The 21336-nt window shown below is 39.5% G+C and overlaps 1 protein-coding gene across 1 annotated transcript; it reads right to left on the minus strand.

Annotated features, from left to right (window-relative positions):
- Nucleotides 1–6857: 6857 nt before the first annotated feature.
- usp38 (ubiquitin specific peptidase 38) lies at nucleotides 6858–18368 on the minus strand. The gene is made up of 11 exons (XM_058386332.1): nucleotides 18232–18368; nucleotides 16395–17162; nucleotides 16085–16220; nucleotides 15412–15541; nucleotides 14650–14751; nucleotides 13475–13633; nucleotides 11648–11841; nucleotides 11466–11559; nucleotides 9829–9935; nucleotides 8394–9660; nucleotides 6858–7406 (listed from the first exon to the last, which is right to left on the minus strand). The coding sequence occupies exons 2-11, from the start codon at nucleotides 17074–17076 to the stop codon at nucleotides 7224–7226; spliced, it is 3054 nt and encodes a 1017-aa protein (XP_058242315.1). The 5' UTR covers nucleotides 17077–17162; nucleotides 18232–18368; the 3' UTR covers nucleotides 6858–7223.
- Between the last annotated feature and the right edge of the window lie 2968 nt (nucleotides 18369–21336).

The following is a 21336-nucleotide window of genomic DNA, read 5'->3' on the forward strand; positions in this document are numbered from 1 at the left end:
GAGGAGGACAGGGAGACGCCGAGCAAGAAAAAAAAAGAGAAAAGAAACAGACCCAGGAGCGGTGGATTGTGGGAAATGGAGTCGACAGGTGCCGCCCCTTTCACATATTTATTTTTCATCTCTGTTTATTCTTTCTATCTGAATGAACAATTCCTGGACAACTTTAGCCAATAAAACAGGGTGTATTTATTTATATAGCGATATTCAAGCAAGGCATTGTGCGTTTTTGAACTTATTGACTGCCATTCTCAGGACTTAAGACTACAAGTCCCGGAATGCACTTCGGTGGGCATCCCGTGCATTGAATCGGATTAAAATACCGAGGAGACTCACCAATTATATTTTACTAGCCTAGTGAAGACATCAAAGAGACATCAAAGAGAGCTAATACAGAAAAACACTTACAGTCAGTGGCATATATATATATATATATATATATATATATATTCCAAGAATATAAATATATTACTAATACTACTAGTACTACGTAATAATAATAATAATAATAATAATAATGATAATAATGATAACAAGATGATGACGAAGAAGAAAAACAATATTCTTGGAGCACAGTGTGGTGGGAGAATTGACTCCAGATGGTACAGCAGTCCATCACAGGTCATCATGTCCACACTCATTCGTCTAATGTAGTCAGTCAGCCACCCATATGTTTATGGACATCGGGAGGAAACCGGAGAACCCTGAGGAATCCCTACACGCAGTAACCTGAGCTCAGGATCAAACCCAGGACCCACTACACCATTATGCCACCGTGATGATGATGATGATGATGATGATGATGGTTCGTAGTAGTACTCATAGTAGTAGTATTTGTTTGTTTGTTTGCTTGTTTTAAGAATAAAATACCCAATTAAAACAAACCACAGACAATTAGCATCCATTTAAATGCATCCAATTAGATGTCCCAAAATTAAAGGCTATAAAAAAAAACGCTATAAATCTACAAATTCAATGTCCCAAATTGTTGGTGCAAAAAAAAAAAAAAAAAACATTTTGTTGTTGTTGTTGTTTTTAAATGACATTATGTACAGGCTATTTATAGAAGAACCTTTTAAAATCCAAAACACAAAAGAGAATCTGACTTCTGTGTGAACTATTTAAAGAGTCTACTCTGACCCTGTGCCTATTCCTAGTTACACAATACAAGGCTTATTATTTTCATCCAGTTGTGATGATCTGACTTTAGGATGACAAGATAATGAGCTAATCTTCTAATAAATCTCACAGTGTCTGTTATGCACCGTGAGCATCTTCACTCCCTTCCAGTTTAGATTGAAACGATGCAGGTCGATCTTGATCCACGTAGCACCGATATATTATTTTAGATTTTGAAAGCCATGTGGTTGTAGGTAATGATATAATCATGTTAAACATATTGTGCAGCTCTGATACTTTTGCTGTTAGCACACAATGACTATTGTGTTGGTTTCTATAGAGAAGCCAGAAGCAGCCGTTGAATGTGCCTGAGCCAGTGATGCATGCAGGGATTTGTGTCCGGGTGAAACAGGAATGTGTGGAATGCTGTTGTACTGGAAAACGCCTTTTCCAATCAAGCCTGCTAACAAAGTCGTCTAACTGCTTACTCAGGACTTTTTGAACCCCAGTCCGCTCCAAACAGCCTCGGGACGATGTCTTTGCATGTGTGATTCGCTCAGTGACTACATACACCAGTCATCTGTTTGGCATGGTTTATAGTGTTTATTATAATGTTTCATTATTGTATTCTTCTTTTATTAGGAGAGCTTGTTATTGTGGTTGTTACTTACTAAAACAATTAAGCAAACAAGCAACACACATTTCATTTCAAAATGTGTAAAAGATTGCGCATACGGTGGACTAGAATTGGAGTGAAGCAAAATTTTAGTTTTATCCTTTCACTCTATGAATAAATAAATAAATAAATAAATAAATAAAGCATTTAATAATGATGATGATTATTATTATTATTAATATTATTATTATTATTTTTATTATCATTATTACTATTGTTGTTTCGCTTAGTTTTTATGTTTTTTAATTTTTTAAATTTTATTATAGTTTATTATAATAGTAGTATAATCATAATAATAGTTTAGTAATATTATTGTTTACTTTCATTAGTAGTAATGTTTTTTGAATGTCCCCAAGGATGAAGATTTTCAATGTGCAGTGAAGACATTCAAGCAAGTCATTTTAAGAATTTGAGTTTTGCCAATGATAAACTCCTGTAAGAGAGGTGCACCAAAACCACTGAGGCATAAAGGCATGTGTGAACGTGTAGAAGGAAACAGAGCGACCTGCTGCTATGCTGCTGCCCACTCAGAGTGCTGAAGCATTAGCTGTATATTATGCATGCGATTTTGAGGTCATTAGTCTCGAAGAGTTACAGAAGACCAAGATATTAGAAACCATGCTCATATTTTATGCATAACAAACTCCTGAGTGCTCTGCATGACTTTTTTCCCCGTATTAGAAATAAAGAATGAGATTTCTCGTCACCTCCTACTTTTGTTCTGAGACGATGAGAATGTCGTAGGTTAGTGGGAGTGAGCCCAAGTGTCAATGTGTCCTTGTGAAATGACTGAGAGAGAGAGAGGGAGAGAGAGAGAGAGAGAACTGGTGCTGGGCTTTTGAATAATTGAGAACCATTGATTTTACCAAATGGTCTTGGAGGCAGTACGAGTGGCACTATTCCACAGCACACACAGTGTTATAAAGCTAATGGGTTAAGGGGAGATTTAAGAGCTTGAACGCAGCCCTCTTTTCTCTTTAAAAACCACAAAGCTGATCATACACAGAAACATCTCCATCCAGCTCATCTTCTATTTAGAGAGAAGGAGAGAAGATTTTAGGGTAAACTAGTGGCACTGAACAGCTGAACAGATAGAGAGAGAGAGAGAGAGAGAGAGAGAGAGATGCAGGGTGTTGGGTTCGTCTCAGGATACAGGACCAACGGCTCAATCAGTGCGCTGCCAGATCTTGATGGATTGTTGGTCTCGCGGTGACTGTGAAAGGGCTCCTAATTCAGCCATAAAAGCTGGGATAACCCTGATAACATTTGTCTCTGATAATCTGTTTTGCGCCATGTCTAATGCTCTCTAATGCATTAATGAGCCGTCTTTGGTCTCTAATAGCAGCCATTTGCCAAAAAGGACAATTGTTAAACATCTTCAAAGAGGGCCAGGCAAAAGCATTAGCTAAATGAACAGAGGGGGAAAATGTTGCGTTTTCCTTTTATTCGCTTTATTCTGCAGCTATAACAACAACAAAAAAAACACTCTTATGCAATCTTGCATTTGTGTTCTGGTACTGGATGATCTGAAAATGGTACAATTCCATAGTATTGATTTAAAAACTGTAAATATTACCAAAACAGGTATTATGGGAGCATTCTATCTGCATATTAATGACAACATAGGCAAAATTATTTTCAATTTGCATGTTAAGTCAAATTGAAAACGCAGTGAGCTGAAAATGAAGACCAAAGGAATAGCAGGACCTTTCACATTCTAACATTATATTAGTCCTAAATGAATGTGTAGGTGATCTGGACCCTGGATCCTGCTCTCTATAAGATGCTCCACATCATTAATGTGGCAGTTCGATTTCTCATGCAGCTCACAGTAAAAGGATTCATTCCCTCTTTAGGCTTTTTCTCTGATTACTGCATAATTATACACATTAACTATACACACAGTGAATTATAATGTAAATACTGCAGATTTCTGATGTGTTAGAGATGAATCACGTCGTCTGTAAATACACGCTTCGTTTTGATACCTCTTATTTTGTCACACAGACATTACTGCACAGTGAAATTCTTTCTTTTCATATCCCGTCCTTGGAGGTTGGGGTCAGAGTGCAGGGTCAGCCATGATGCAGTGCCCCTGGAGCAGGGTGGGTTAGGGGCCTTGCTCAAGGGCCCAGCGGTGGAAAATTGGCAGTGCTGGGGCTTGAACCACGAGCTTCTGGTCAACGACCAAGAGCCTTAACCACTTGAGCTACCACCGCCCCATGAAGTGTATCTTCATAGCTGTTACATACATACATAAGTCCTGTATAAACTTTGAGCTGCAACACGCTATCTCAACTAAATCAAATGGATTCATTCTTGGAATTATTTTACAGTACTTACCTACTTACACTGTATTGCATAAGTATTCACCCTCTTGAACTTCTCCACGGTGTGTAGTGTTACAACTTGGAACTGAAATGGTATTAACTGGGATTATGTGTCATGAAACTACTAAAAACTGCCCATTAACACCAAAATGGACTGAAATATAGACTCTGAAAATGCTAAAATAAAAGCTGCTGAAATTCCTAGATTAATTCTGGTAGCATCATACGTCATGTGACCTTAGTATGAATACTCTTGTTCCTTGAAGAATCCAGAGATTGTTTGAGAACGTGCCTAAATAAACAGAAGCATGAAAACGAAGGAGCGATCAAAACGAATCCAGAACAAAGGTTTGGAAAAGAATCAATCAGGGGTTTGGTATTTTTATTATTTAAAAAAAAACCCAAAAAAAAACAACAACAACAAAGAAAAAGAAATATCCCCAAACCTTGCTCAACATCCTGCTGAGGATCTGGTATTTAAAAATAGAAAGAATACGACACACTCTTCCTACGAGTCAAAGAAATAAAAATCAAATCCAGGTTTTAATGAGAAAAATGTGTAGAGAAATTCAAGAGGGGTGAATACTTAATGCAAGCTTAACAAGTAATATCTATTTCTTGAAAAGAGGAAGACACATTACACAAGATGTCCTGCTGTGATCCATTTGTAAATCAGTGTAAACACACTCAGTAGTTACATTATAATTGCATGTTAGGTTTATGTATAACTAAACAGATATAGAGCAGGAGTCTTTTTTTTTTTTTTATCTTTAGTAATAAGTACATCCTGCTCGAGCTTTCCACAGAATAACTGCACTCTGGGTGAAGTCTGTAACATTTACACAACTGTGATCATTTTTATATTTATATTCTTACCATGCAGATAATTAGACTCAGGTAATTTCTTCCTTTCAGACTGTGTACAAAGCTCTAAAAATTCCAACCTGCTCCGTTAACTCCATAGAGGTCGTATAAAACACCACCGTGATTTTCAGTTAGTAAACAATCACCCTTTATCTCCTTAATAAATGACTGATACGGATTCAAAGCAGCGCTATACACATTATGTACATTCCAAATACACCGATCAGGGATAACATTATGAGCAGTGAGAGGTGAAGTGAATAACACTGATTATCTCCTCATCATGGCACCTGTTAGTGGGTGGGATATATTAGCAAGTCAACATTTTCTCCTCAAAGCTGAAAAATGAGAAGTATAAAGACTTTGACAAGGGCCAAATTGTGATGGCTAGACCACTGGATCAGAGCATCTCCAAAACTGCATCTCTTGTGGGGTGTTCCCAGTCTGCAGTGGTCAGTATCTATCAAAAGTGGTCCAAGGAAGGAACAGTGATGAACCGGTGACAGGGTCATGGACGGCCAAGGCTCACTGATGCATGTTAGAAGCAAAGACTGGCCCGTGTGATCCGATCCAACAGACGAGCTACTGTTGCTCAAACTGCTGAAGAATTTAACGCTGGTTCTGATAGAAAGGTGTCAGAATACACAGTGCAGGACGGGTCAGTGCTGTTTTGGCAGCAAAAGGGGGACCAACACAATATCAGCCAGGTGGTCATAATGTTATGCCTGGTCAGTGTATTTGTACATTAAATAAATCAGCCTTTGCTCATCAATGAATCTTTACTGTTAGAGGGGGGAAAAACACCAAATATTAACACTATATATAGCTACACAAGGCTTGTTTTTTTTATATATATATATATATAATCCAGTTACATTATTCTGTAAAACTGTCGATGTGTATCAAAAGGCACGTAAAATCAGTTTAAAATTCGACGAGAGAGAAAACGTTTCTCTCTGAAAGCGAATAAAACGACAATATAAACAGCAATATTGTGAACCCCCAAACCCAATTTAAATATTCAGCATGCAAGATAATCTCTTCACACACATTCACACTTATCTTTTTTAATCCCAGTGATATTAATTTTGCCATTTTAAAAAGTCTAGCTTAAATTCCACAAAGGAATTAAAAAAAAAAAAAATCAGTATTGCATCCTTCTGTGTAAATGTATTGCAACACGTCCGTGGGCTGGAGGTGTACAGGTACGCCACGGCACCCTCGGACAGGTAGAAAAACCACCCGGTCGAGTATGATGGCTCTGAGACTGAGTGGAGCATGACTGCGGATATGTTGTAAAGAAAAAGAAATAGATATAAAATCTGATTTCTTTACAGAGGTTAATGCAACCAGACCAGACATGGTACCTATAAAGAAGACAAGGCCCATGAATGGCTCTATATAACAATCTGTGAATAAATGGTAACACTATATACAAGTGGACCTTCCTAACACATTCATAAGCATTGCACAAATATTTCATAAAGGAACAGCTGAGGATTTACGTCTTGTCGAAATTCTGACATTTTTTAAAAGTATAAAGTATATTGCTTTGTTTTTAAATAAAAGAAAGAAGACAGAAGACCCGTCTGTTATCACTGCAGCTCATTATGGCTTAGATACCGTGCCTGTCGTCTTTTGTATTGAAGTGTGTGTAGTGACTGTATCTACTCATCACCGGGGCACTGCAGCTTAAGTGCTGCATTTGCATTTAAAAGTGACATTTCAGTACAATTTACACTTTTATTTTTAACCCCGTGTGACTTTATTGCACTCAAACTAATCAGATTTGCATTTATAACACTTAGGAAGCTCTAATGCACAGAGCTTTCATTGTGCTGTTGATAAAAACAATCTCTTAATAATATATGTTTGTTTTTTTTTTTAAAAATGGAGTTTAAAAAGCCTGCAGGTTGTTCTCTCTTCTCTCTTTCGTGTAAAGACCCAAAATTAGATCAAATCTCGAGTGCTGACATTTCATAAAGTCTCCAGCATTTCTCTAGAAAAGGATTTATGCAATGTATTACAAAGGTCCTTGATGTGGTATAATAAAGTGTTACCAAAAAGTGCTCTTTGTGAACACTTTGCATGAAAACAGAAGGATATGTATGTTTAGAAAAGCTTGTGAGGTGGTTTTGAGTTATTGAAAATTTCTGCATGTGGGTTTCAGACAGAAGGAGGTCCAGTGTTGAGTGTATGAGTCCAGTGCGCTGTATGAGTGTGAAAGTGTCCCACTCTCAGAAGACCAGTCTGCTGACAGTGCTGAAGCCTCCTCCTCCTCCTCCTCCTCCTCCACCTCCTCCTCCACCCGATGGCCCGCAGCTTCCCGGGGGCTCGTTGTCATCTGAGCCGTTGGGACGAAACGAGCAGGAGGCCGAGGCGGCCTGGAGAGCACGGGCCCTGGCGTTAAGCTCCTGCTCCTGGGCAGGGGGAAATAAAGGTTTACAAAAACACCTGGTTAAAGGCTTACCGAGCCATGACTGTGGAGTCAACAAAATACAACACAGTAGGTGGTGCTTTTACAGGACCATGTGTGCGGTGGGGTGTGATGTAGTTACCACCCTGGAGTTGAGTCTTTTTCCTTTAACAGCCTGCGTATTTCCAGTAATATAACCCCAAAGATAACTATACTATTCATGCCATCATTTTGTTCTTATATGTATATCTAAAAATGTGTAATAGATATAAATGACAATGTCCTCTGAAGGAATACAAAACCATCAGTTGGTCACAAATCAGTTGTCTTCCTGCTAAAAATAAATATCATGGACAAAACTGGCTTGTGTATATAACACATCTACATTGGAAGGAGGGTTGTGTTGTATTTCACTGTTGTGAGTAATTACATACCTACAAGGTGAACCTACATGGTAAGTTTAAACTAGTTGTAACTTAATCAAGTGATCACCGGTTGTCCGGCTAGGAAATCAGGCCAGGATAAAAGATCAGTTTGCCAATTAGGCAGTAATTCCAGGATATTGTTTTCTCTCACAAGCTTTACTGCTCAATTCCAGAAAGGATCACACAACGCTCAAGCTCACTGGTTTTTATAACATGGTGGGGTTTAGCAAGCTTGGTCATCATTACAGGTAAAGTACGTACATGGCGGCAGTCGTTACAGTGATTGTCATTTCTCACATAAAAGAGAAAAAAATAAAGTAATTCCCAGATCTACAAGACTGCATGTTATAACGCATAAAAACGTAAGAGGTAAAAGTGTTAAATCTTCACTCTCTGAAATGTGATGCAGCAGGGAATCATGACCGCTCTGATCGGTTTTAGATAACAGTACACAACAAATCGCTATCGTCTCCCTCTAGTGGTATGCAGCGTGTAATAAACGGCTGAATCGGTTTCTTTGACCGTTAAAAGAAACATTTCTCCACTGTACTAAAGAATCATCTCACCTGTAAGAAGAGTTTGTTGTCTTTGGTGATGGCATCCATCAGATCTTTATGAAGAGGTGGTTCCCCGCTGAACCTAGCACCATTCACGGTAGCTCTCGAAGTCCCAGCCTGCCCCCCGACTTCTTCCTGTTTCCTGTAAATCAGGACATAGGCCGTGTCCTTAGGGAAACGACTCGTGATGTTCTGCACGGACTGGAAGTTGGTAAAGGTCACTCTGCTGTCGTTGAACAGGAACCAGTCCCTGGAGTCTTGCCCTGCACGCTCCAGTACTTCCTGTGAAGCTCTCGAGCTCTCTGAAAAGCCGACACCGGAATCTGAATCCGGATTCTTAAGAGAGTGATTGGCTGACATACCGCTTGTGTTCCTGCTGTACGAGTAGTAGTGTCCGCTCTCCGAGGACATCCCAGAATGCATCACTACAGAACTCAGGACGTAAGGTACACACCGCACCCCTAACCCCCAGTCCGTTCTCCTGCTCTCGATCCCGCTGTCCGTTACGCCTTCGGCTTCCTCCTCTTTCTCTTTATGAGAAGGTTTCAGCTTCTTGGCCAAGTTCTCGCCACTATCTGGAGAGTCCATTTGCACCGACTGTGGTGATGAAGAAGAGGAAAATGAGGAAGTGCTGTGCTGCTGAACAGGCAGATGCATGTGCAATGGGATGTCTACGTTGTCCAGGATTTTGCGTCGCACGTGGCATGTCGCATCATACGAGAAGCGTAAGAGAGTGAGGATGAGGTACTCCGGGGCAGTCACCACATGTATGGCTCGTTCCGCCCGCTGCAAGGAGCCACAGCGTTCGCAGAAGTAACAATTGTCCTCCTCCAGGATCTCTGGTGCCAGAAAATACTCGAGCAGATCTAACAGGGACAGCACTGTCTCCATCTTGGGTCTCTCTTCGCTCCGCTCATCCTTTGCAGCACCTTCAGAATTCTCACTGCCGCCGTTTACTGCCCCCTGGTGGGAGTGCACGGTCGAGGAGCCCACAGTGCCCGTTGGACAAAAAGCAAGAGAAAGATCTGTAAACGGTTCCTCTTTCTCAGAAAGACTGTGGCACTGCAGGCAGCGGATGCTCGTGGATAGACGCCCGCCGAACATTTGCTCCACCAGAGTCTGTCCATCATCAGTGTCCGCCAGTTTAGTCTGAGAATGACACGGGGTGTTGGTCACGTTCTGAGCTTGTGCATCGTCCGTAACCTCAGCGTCAGAGGACGTGGTATTAGGTTTGGCTGTCTGGAGAGCTCGGAGTGTCTTTTCTTCCTCGTGGAGCCTTAATAACAAGCGGATAATACAAACGTTCTTAAATATACAGATTTTAGAGTATTAAAAATAATAAGACAAAATAACATATGTCCTTTCATACAAAAGGACTGAGTATGTCACAGAAAATTATTAATAATTAGCATCAAACACACAGTGCTAAAACTACTGGATGTACCTGTCTAAAAGAAAGCGGAGATACTCAGAACAGTCCTGCTGGGAGCCCACTGTGAACCAGGGCGGCCGAGAGGCTTCCAGAAAGCCCCGTGGTGCGTACGCTGCACGCTGGCGTAGAAACAAGTCCATTAAAACAACAAAACAACTATATTTATATACAACTTATATAGTGGCTGTTCAATATCCTGGGCCAATACGATGCCATACACAAAAGGCTTTTTTTATATGTAAAGTTTTTGATGATGTTTAGCCGTCTAGCATCTGCCCAGGAAAATAAATATCTATTTATATGGTGAGACTACAGTAACGTTCTTAAAAAAACCCATAAACCTTTAACCAAAGTCTATGCTTAATTAATACAAATTTATTTCTTTTCTTAGAAGGAATTTCTTTTCGATTCAATCATCATTCATCTGTCTTATTGCTTTAAACATCAGTATCATCTTCAGACATTCACTTAAAAAAAGTACTACTAATCAAAAGCGATAGATAGATAGATAGATCATTGGATAGATAGATAGATAGATAGATAGATAGATAGATAGATAGATAGATAGATAGATAGATAGATCGATCATTGGATAGATAGATAGATAGATCGATAGATCGATTGATTGATCATTGGATAGATGGATAGATAGAGAGATAGATAGATAGATAGATAGATAGATAGATAGATCGATCATTGGATAGATAGATAGATAGATAGATAGATAGATAGATAGATAGATAGATAGATAGATAGATAGATAGATAGATAGATAGATCGATCATTGGATAGATAGATAGATAGATAGATAGATAGATAGATAGATAGATAGATAGATAGATAGATAGATAGATCATTGGATAGATAGATAGATAGATAGATAGATCGATCATTGGATAGATGGATAGATAGATAGATAGATAGATCGATAGATCGATCATTGGATAGATGGATAGATGGATAGATAGATAGATAGATAGATAGATAGATAGATAGATAGATAGATAGATAGATAGATAGATAGATTATTGCCAAATAAATCTACTAAAATGTTGGAGAGGTTTTTGCAGTATTTCATCCTGTTGGACGTGTACATGATTCTTGTTTCATGTTTCTTGTCTCTGGGTATTTCATTCAGCATCAGTTCTATAGGTATATCTTAATTACATGCAGTCATATATTAAAAACAATAGACGAAATGGAAAAAGCAGGAAACAAATACATGAGACTACCAAATGTCATGTTTATATCTCCAAAAATTAGAATTCTTTTTAAAGAAAATCTACTAAAAATGTTGTGATGTGGTAGTTGCTTATAAGCCTTTTGCATCAGAAAATATTCCGAGATTTTGATGAAATTTCTGAACTCCGAAAGATCGTATCTCCAGTTCTAACAGAGATATTTTTCAAAAATTTGTGTTAAAAACTGTTCTGTAAAGGATTCTTCACGCTCTTCCTGCTCGTAATATCATGTTTAATGTGCAAACACTACAAATTATTCTGCAGGAAAACAGCCCGGCCCTGGAGAATAACATTTCCAACAAGCATTCATTGTCAATTAAATACTGATCAAGAGTGTGTGCAGGAAAATATGTTTCCACAAGAATCAGCGCTAAATCTGCAGATCTGAACCGGTGGAAGCAAACAAACCTGAGTATGTGCCAGGAAAGCGAAGAGCAGCTGCAGTTTCTTCATCAGCGTATTGGAACCGTTCAGGTTCAGAGATAATACATTCCGTCTGAAACTGAGAAGGATTATCCAGATCAGGTCCGAGTGCATCCTGGTTTACACACATTAAGCATTTGGATGGTATAAAGTAATCATAAACTCACTCTGTAGCCATGAACAGCACCTGAATGATGCTGTTTAGGTAGCACGTGTTGCCCAAGTTCATGAGTCCAGTCTTCCCTGTCTCTGATTTCCCCGTAATCCTCAGCAGTCCAGAGGCGAAAGAGTTTGATTGCGAGGTCCAGGCACTTTGGTTTAGCACGTACTTGATCTTCTCTTCGCTGGGTTTAGGGAGCTCCTGGAATAATATCAAGGTCTCAGTGTCAGTATTTTTAATATATGTAATGCAGTATATTATAATAAGCACAGAATAAAACACAACAAGGAGTGCAGTAATAGAAACAACATGGTGGAAGGATGCAGTCGAAGGTGAAACCTTCTCTGATGGCTGTGGCTTCTTTCAGCAGGATAATGTGCTGTGCCACAAAGCAAAAATGGTTCATGGAGGCCCCACCTCACAACTTACATGACTTAAAGGATCTGCTGCTAACATCTTGCTGTCAGATACCACAGCACACCTTCAAGGATCTAATAGAGTCCATGCCTGGATGGGTTTAAGGCTATTTTGGCAGCGAGACCAACACAATATTAGGCAGGTGGTCATAAAGTAAGGCCTGATCTGTGTATATTATATCATATGAAATTGCCAACACATTCATACTTGTTTATTAATTTGTGGTTACATCAGTGACACCACGCACTGCGATGCAAATATCCGACCACGTGCATCATGGACATCTGCAATCATGCATATCGGTATTCTATTAATCTATTAATTGTGCATGTGTTGCAGTTGCACATGCAACACCAGAGGTCAGTACATAGAGTTAAGATACACGGAACACATGGCCATATTCTTTCACAGTGAACCTGCAGGATTAATACACGCTTGAAAGCTATGGATTGCAACGACCAACATGCATTAGATGTTATTTGGTTACACATCACGTTACTGAGCTTCTGGTTAGTTTTCATACAACACCAGAGGCTGGTGAAAGCGGGCATTTTAGCCGTCTTTGGAGCTCTATTTCTAGTTTCAGTCGCTCCTTTTCAAAGTCTCCAGAATCTTTGTTTATTCAAATTATTCTAAAAAAAGATTTTTACATTTTTATATTATTAAGCTTCTGTATTGAGAACTAAAGCTTACATCTATGACTTTGAGAAAGCTCTAACATTAGAGAATCCTTCCAGAAGTTAAACATATCCTCATAGAAACCTTCATCAGCACTATAGTATGATGCAATGCCATGGACGATAACAACACGTTTAAGGATTAATAAATGATTTCTCTCTTCTTATTATTATTATTAACCCAAAGATTAGATCATCTTTAGTCTGTGAGCTTCCCTGCACTGCGCTGGACTGTGCACACTGCCACGTTCTCTCCTCCCACACACACAGCTGTATTAATCATGGCAATTAAGTGCTAATTAGGTTTGTACTCGTTATCAGGCCCATTATCTGCAGAAGCGGGTGCAGGGTATACACCCCAGTGATGCGCAAATTGTCTGGTTTTGATACTTGGTTTATTTATTTAGCTAGAAAGTTTATTGAAAATGAGAGTGATAGAAGAGCTTAGAGCACGATGTGGTCACTGGATTGAGAAAGGAGCTTTGTTTGGTCAGTAAATGTGATGCACTTGGGAGGAAAAAAAACGATAATACGGCATCTTCTAGTGAAAGCAGGAAGCTTAATGATAAAAGTAGCGGGATATCTTGTAATATCTAAAGGTCTGGATTGTAAGACAGTACATTTGGCAAATTTTTTGCAGGTTAAAGGTATAACACAAAAGGACTATCTTTATGTGTTTAGACCTTGTGTCTGTATTAACATCCTCAAGGGATGCAAGGGGATTAGTCAGGATTTCTCACCTTAATGACTTCGAGGATGCTGTCGTAAAGGTCGGGGAAGCCAGAGTACTGGTACATCATGCAGTGGATGAGCTCGCTGAACTGCAGCAGGAAGGTTTCGCTGGTAGGGAGGCCATCGCTCTGCAAAGACTTCACCAGCGGTACCACGTGAGGGACTACCTGTCTCACCAGGAAACAAACATTCATTATTATTCTTAAATGCTGCCGTAAAGACTGCCACTGAAAATCCTTTCAGCGCACTGTTGAGGTACTGTTTTCTACAGCTGTATAGATAGATAGATAAAGTGTAATTATATATCGTGCAAAAATGTGTGCATTATGACCACTGTATGTACAACAGTAACAGAAATTATATACAGATAGTATATATAAATATATATATATATATATAAAAATAGATAAATATATAGATAAACTATGGACAATATGTACATCGTAATTATATTATATACTGTAATGCTTTAAAATCCCACTATTTGGAGTCACTGAAGAAAATGTGTTCCATTGAGTCTGGTTTCTTCTTCATGGAGTTTTTTCTCCCCTTTTCCCAGTCACCTCTGGTTTGTTTGTTCTTTAAGGATCGAAATCTACATCCAGATCTCAGTGAAGCTGCGCTGTGACAATGTCTATTGTTAAACGTGTTATTCAAAGAAATGTTTAAGGCAAATGTTGTGGGGCTTGAGGCATTTTTTATATACACACTTTTAGTTCTAATTAGTTTATGACTGTCACTAAAGCAAAAAACACTAATTGACTATCGATTATCATCTTTATAGATCATGCTTTTTTTGCAGGGGAAACAATAGCCTGGTGGCTTGATGGCTAGCACATTTGCCTCAGCCCTCCAGGGGTAGGGGTTCAAATCCCATCTCCACTGTGACTGTTTCAGCCTTCTGCATGTTCTCCCCATGCCTTCGGGTTTCCTTCTCCAGTCAAAAGACGTGTGGTGGCCTGACTGGCATCTCTATGTTGTCTGTAGTGCGTCAGTGTGTGCGATTGTGCCCTGTGATAGACTGGCATCATGTCCAGGTGAACCCTGCCTTGTGCCCCGAGTCTCCTGGGATTAGACTCCAGGTTCCCCATGACCCAGTAGGATAAGCAGAGTATAGGGATAGATGGAATTTTGTCTAGTACTAAAGTAAAATGTTTAGTAGAAGGTTGTGTGATGGTCTTACCAGATGAAAGGCCTCCGGTGAGTGCTGGAAGCTCAGCAGCATGTGAGAGAGGACTGCTAACGCCCCTTGTCTCACTATGGGGTACCACAGACGATTAAAGACCTACAGATAAAAAAAAATAAATACAGGTAACCATAAGTAGCAAAAGAGACAACACACGTGAATAACTATCAGTATGGAACACTAAAGGAAAACTTTTTGTTTTGTTAAATTTGCTGTGCATTATATAAAAACTCATCTTTAGTGCCTTACACTGGTAACAATATTCACATTACACACAATAACAACGCCCCACAATGCTGCAGCGTACTACTGTACTGTTTACACAACACGCAAGGTTTCTGTGACGGTACAAAGCATGTGATATGAGGGCACCGTTCAGTTTCTGACTGGATGTCTGTTGCTAAGCATGCAGCTGTAACATTCCAACACCGCATCATTTCACCCTCAGCACTGCCATGTGAAGTGAAAACTGCAAATGTGGTGTGAACCATGCTTCAGAGCAGAGTTTTATAACCCTGCTTCTAAATTACAAGTGTGAGACGTTTCTTTACCCGAGTCGGGCTTAAAGGCGGATTTTAAAACAACAACCCGGGGTTAAGAGCAGTGTAAAAAGCCAAGTAGAGAGACTTTTGGTGCGTCCGAAAATATTTCCAAGGACAATACAGCAATAATGATGTACAGTTAATATTTTGGTCCAGGTAAATAATGCATCATGTGCAGAGTTTACACAAATCCCTGTGCATCTGAGCCTGTGTTTACCAGTTCGATTTTAAGCAAGGTGACGTCGATGAGGATGGTGAACTTCTGCACGGCAGCCAGTCCCTTCAGAAGAGCAATAACCCAGGTGTCTACGTGATGGGCCAGCGGCCACGAGAGCCAGTCGATCATCCTGTGGAAGAGAGAGAGACAGACAGAGAGAGAGAGAGAGTTTGTCAAGGTCAGAACAGTGTTTAACAGCAGTGTTAACAAAACAAAAAAGCAAAACACAACGACAGAACAGTCACACACAAAGCCTGGCAACCTTCTGACCTCTGCGCTTACCATCGATAAGCTCGGCTATTCATGGCCCTGATTTAACATTCCCTGCACTTCTGTAAACATCTTTTTTAAATTCATTTAACCCCAAGACCTTGGAACGTTTACAAAAGCACAAGAGCAAAGCTCCTAGTTGAATAAATTAAAAGGAAAAAATAATAATAATTTGTCAGCTAAAGAGAAAATACAGTCACAGTATATAAACAGCATCCTAAGACCAGGCTTCATAATATATAACGAGTGAACCATTTCCTGTTCCTTATATCTGTTTTTCTCTCCCCTACATGACAGTCTAGTCCAGAATGTGACTGCAGATGAATTTTTGGAAGATGTGGTCAGCGTTTCTGTAAACACTGTTCCATTATGTCTTATCAAGTGAGTGGGCGTCAGAGCTGACCTGCTGAGTGCCTGTGTCATGCTGGCGTCTTTGACGTTTTGGTCAGTGGTGAGACTCTTGATGAGGACAGTGATCATTTGCAGAGGGATATGCTGCACCAGACTGGCCAGAGCGATGGATGGTTCAGTAGATGGATCTGTAAGAGACACAAAAACGACTGTGGATTACCGATTCTATAATTCTATAGACTTAGATGGAAGCCTGAAAACGTAACCAGCTACTGAAATGACTGATAAAGTAAGCGAGCTGTAGTTGGTAATATATTATTTGGTTTCTGTTTGGATAAAACAAATTTTGCAAAGCCCCTGACCTGTTGAGGAGATAATAGCGAAGACTTCCTGTAGTGAGGGCAGAAGCGTGGCAGGCTCCGACTTCCAGATGCCCTGCAGCAACGTGGCTACACAGCCCACCTGCCCTACGTAGCGCCTAAGCTCCGCCTCCTCGGCTGCCGGACACTGGAAATGTGCAAACGTGCGCACAAACTGCTGGCAGAGCAGCACGGCAGCTTTGCTGCGCGGTATACACTGTGGGAAGTCGCTGAGCAGCGTGGCGAGCTTGCTGCAGAACCCGGCATCGGGTCGCTCACAGACCATGCGGAGAACCTCAGTTTGTAGCATCGGCGCCAGATCCAGCACAGCCGGGCAGCTGATAAGAAGCCGTAGGCAGCCATGGAGGAAGTCCAGTATGGTCGGATCACGGCGGTCCAGAGGGCCGTAGCCCTGACGCAGCAAGTCCAGGACATAGTCCTTACTCAGGAAGCGGGCAAACTCGTCACGGTGGTAACGAGCGTACGCCTCCTGCACCTGGAGGCCCACCTGCCGCTGGAAGGCGTCCTCGCCAAGCAGGATAAGACGTGCAGTGAGCTGATACAGGGCCTGACACTGCTCCTGGGTCACCTCTTTCTCAGCCGCCTCCACCACCATCTTCACTATAGCCCGCTTCACAGGGATCGGGTGAGATGAGCTCACCAGACCTTCGAGAATCTTATCCATTCTGGAGCTTTACTGCACCATGGGGAGCCTGGAGAGGAACGGAACAGCTGTGAGGCGAAAACGTGCACAGGGGTAGATGAGGAAGCCTGTGAAAAAGAGAAAGAAATCATTCTGAAGAACTCTCTGTGGATATCATCAGCAATAACGCTGCAGAAAATGTGTGAGGGATAAACAGGAGAGTGAAGACACAAAAATCCTTCTGTAGAAACATCAATTAAAAAAATCTTTACATGGATTTTACTCTTAGCTTTATTAAATAAGTGAACAGAAACAGACAGACAGACAGATAGATAGACAGATAAAGAAACAAATAGATAGATAGATAGATAGATAGATAGATAGATAGATAGATAGATAGATAGATAGATAGATAGATCTCATTTTTTAGCATATTTTTAGCTGATCGTGCCTCTTATTTCATATACCTTATTATTTAATTAATTTTTTACTTTTATTTATTTTTTTATCTAGACCTTTTCTTATTAAAATCACAGCATCGTAAGTAAATTCAATATTTATTAAAATAATATATAGCACAGTATAATTTTGACTCAGTACATGTAATTATCTATTTACAGTTCATTTTTTTATAAAAAAAAAAAAAGATGTAATCTAAACACACATATCTCTGTGTGTGTGTGTGTGTGTGTGTGTGTCGATGATCACGGATCAAAGCTACAATTGTTAGCAATTTAGCTCATACAGCCTCCTATGACGAAAACCGATGAATAATCTTTACAGTATTAGGCACGAGAAATGTCTGGGAAATTGCATTCGGATTTAAAGTAAAATATAAAGTCCATTTCAGTCTAATTTATTGAAAACAACTTATCAGATTTTATTAGAAAAATCCAAACAAAGCCCTCATGCCTTGTTACACAGACATCGACATTTTACTACCCATTTTCCGATCAACCCGTACCGTTCGCTCGGATTGGCCGGCGATTCATTCCACCAATCAGAGAGCTTGTTCGATAGCTCTACAAGCCAATCCCATTGCAAAAGGCGGGATTTGTCGGAATACGGGTAGGAACTAAATGACGCTGCAGGCAGGCCAAGAGACCACTCTGACTTAACAGAATTTTGGCCAGACTAACGTTCCTTTTTTTCCCACCCAACGTTCGTAAATAAAGCGAATAAACAGCTGATACTCACCAAAAGAAGTCATTTTATACGACACTTGAATAATCTCTTAGAAGGCGATTCATAATTCAATTACAATCCAGTTTTATTTTAACGCAGTGTTTTGATTCTACTCTAGTCGTACAATCAGCTGATGAACATAAACGTCATCATCCTGCACCGGGTCATAAAGAGAGGACCCCATTAAGCATTCTAAAGTATTGCCAATTTTTACACGAACGAATTTGGGGTCGGGGGGCATATTAATTAAATAGTATTAAATTTAATAAGATTACAAGAGCAACAGCGCACACACACACACACACACACACAGAGAGAGAGAGAGAATATTTCACTGTGTAATGATCTTTTCATATTAAATTATTTAATTGATATTCTGCAACTCTTTCCGTGTCAAAATACAGGTTTAATTACTATTAATAGTGTGAATTTTGTCATACATATACTTACACCGATCAGGCATAACATTATGACCACCTGCCTAATATTGTGTTGGCCCCCCTTTTTGCTGTCAAAACAGCCCTGACCTGTCATGCACTGTATATTCTGACACCTTTCTATCAGAACCAGCATTAACTTGGCCGCCCATGACCCTGTCACCGGTTCACCACTGTTCCTTCCTTGGACCAATTTTGATAGATACTGACCACTGCAGACCGGGAACACCCCACAAGGGCTGCAGTTTTGGAGATGATCCAGTGGTCTGATCCAGTGGTCTAGCCATCAAAATTCTGCCCTTGTCAAACTCGCTCAAATCCTTACACTTGTCCATTTTTCCTGCTTCTAACACATCAACTTTGAGGACAAAATGTTCACTTGCTGCCTAACATATCCCACCCACTAACAGGAGCCATGATGAGATCATCAGTGTTATTCACCTCACCTGTCACTGCTCATAATGTTATACCTGATCGGTGTATATGGTATTATTATAATCACAAGTCACATATAACAAAATTACATACAGAGGTTTAATAAAACTGTCCTTTCCTTAATCACTGGATAACAATACCATCATCTGGTACATTTTGAAAGATCATTGCTTCTTTTTTTTTATTTGCGCATCATATTCAGAAATGTAGTCTTATTGCATTACAAGTACTGCACTATAATAATTAATCTCATTCTTTCTTTCTTTTTTTTTTAAGTACAAATGAGTTTTCAGTGCAAAATATACAGCATTTGGACATGTTTTTACACACTGTTTTATAACACTCAAATAAAATAAGAAATGGGCAGAAATTGATATTAAACAGATAGCAGTTATTCAGCTAACATTTATTATAATAAGATATAGCCAACGTGATATATACACTGAGATTTTAGTCCACAATATTTGCAGTGATTGATGGGCTTTGACTTTGATATAAAATAATAACATTTTTGATATAAAATAATAACATACACTATATTGCCAAATGTTTTGGGACGACTGCCTTTACATGCACATGAACGTAATATAGAGTTGGCCCGCCCTTTGCAGCTATAACAGCTTCAACTCTTCTGGGAAGGCTTTCCACAAGGTTTAGGAGTGTGTTTTTGAATGAATGAATGAACTTCTTTATTGTCACTGTGTGTACACAGTGGTACAAAACAACGAAATGGGGTTAGCAGCTCTTAAGACACATAATATTAAAAACAATGAGTAATTAAATAGTGAATAATAGATAGGAGCCAAAATAACAGTAAAGACAAAAGTATAAACAATATAAATAGTAGTGCAGTGACAGCATAGTGTTATAAGTGATATAGTGAAGGTTGTACATGTGACAATACCATGGAATTTACACTATATTGCCAAAAGTTTTGGGACACCCCTCCAAATCATTGAATTCAAGTGTTGTTTGTCAGGGGTTGGACTCGGTCCCTTAGTTCCAGTGAAAGGAACTCTTAATGCTTCAGCTTCATACCAAGACATTTTGGACAATTTCATGCTCCCAACTTTGTGGGAACAGTTTGGGGATGCAGCTATAACAGCTTCAACTCTTCTGGGAAGGCTTTCCACAAGATGTAGGAGTGTGTTTTTGGGAATTTTTGACCATTCCTCTAGAAGCACATTTGTGAGGTCAGGCACTGATGCTGAAGGTCTGGCTCACAGTCTCCACTCTAATTCATCCCATAGATGTTCATTCAAGTTGGGGCCAGGACTCAGTCAAGTTTCTCCACACCTAACTCACTCATCCATGTCTTTATAGACCTTGCTTTATGCACTGGTGTGCAGTCATGGTGGAACAGGAAGGGGTCATCCCCAAACTGTTCCCACAAAGTTGGGAGCATGAAATTGTCCAAAATGTCTTGGTATGAAGCTGAAGCATTAAGAGTTCCTTTCACTGGAACTAAGGGACCGAGTCCAACCCCTGACAAACAACACTTGAATTCAATGATTTGGAGGGGTGTCCCAAAACTTTTGGCAATATAGTGTAAATTCCATGGTATTGTCACATGTACAACCTTCACTATATCACTTATAACACTATGCTGTCACTGCACTACTATTTATATTGTTTATACTTTTGTCTTTACTGTTATTTTGGCTCCTATCTATTACTCACTATTTAATTACTCATTGTTTTTAATATTATGTGTCTTAAGAGCTGCTAACCCCATTTCGTTGTTTTGTACCACTGTGTACACACAGTGACAATAAAGAAGTTCATTCATTCTTCATTCATTCATTTTCAGTTCATTTTACATATACACACCACCTTAATAAATCATTTACATATATTCTGTGCATATTTGAAAACCACGAGTTTCATAATTAGCTCAGTTTTCTTGCACAACAAATGCATCATTACATCACATCATTATATATAATCTCCATTACGGGTGATTCATTACGCAAGCGAAGGGGTCGACTCTATGAGTCGGCTCTTTTAGATGAACTCTGAGAGTCGACTCGCTTGTGCTGTCAATGCTGACTTAGAATGTATTATTTATTAGTGCGAATTGAAATGGCTCCTCTTAATAAAGCACAGACACAGCAGGAGCAATAATATTATAAAAAATAATATTTAATTCATTCATAATTCATACTACTTATTCATTAACACTTGTTTTGCCTTGTACATTGACTTTTTAAACTATTTAAATGTAATCTATATTAAAATAAAATGA

This window comes from Hemibagrus wyckioides, linkage group LG03 (genome assembly GCF_019097595.1).
Source record: "Hemibagrus wyckioides isolate EC202008001 linkage group LG03, SWU_Hwy_1.0, whole genome shotgun sequence".
In the NCBI taxonomy this organism is placed as follows: domain Eukaryota; kingdom Metazoa; phylum Chordata; class Actinopteri; order Siluriformes; family Bagridae; genus Hemibagrus; species Hemibagrus wyckioides.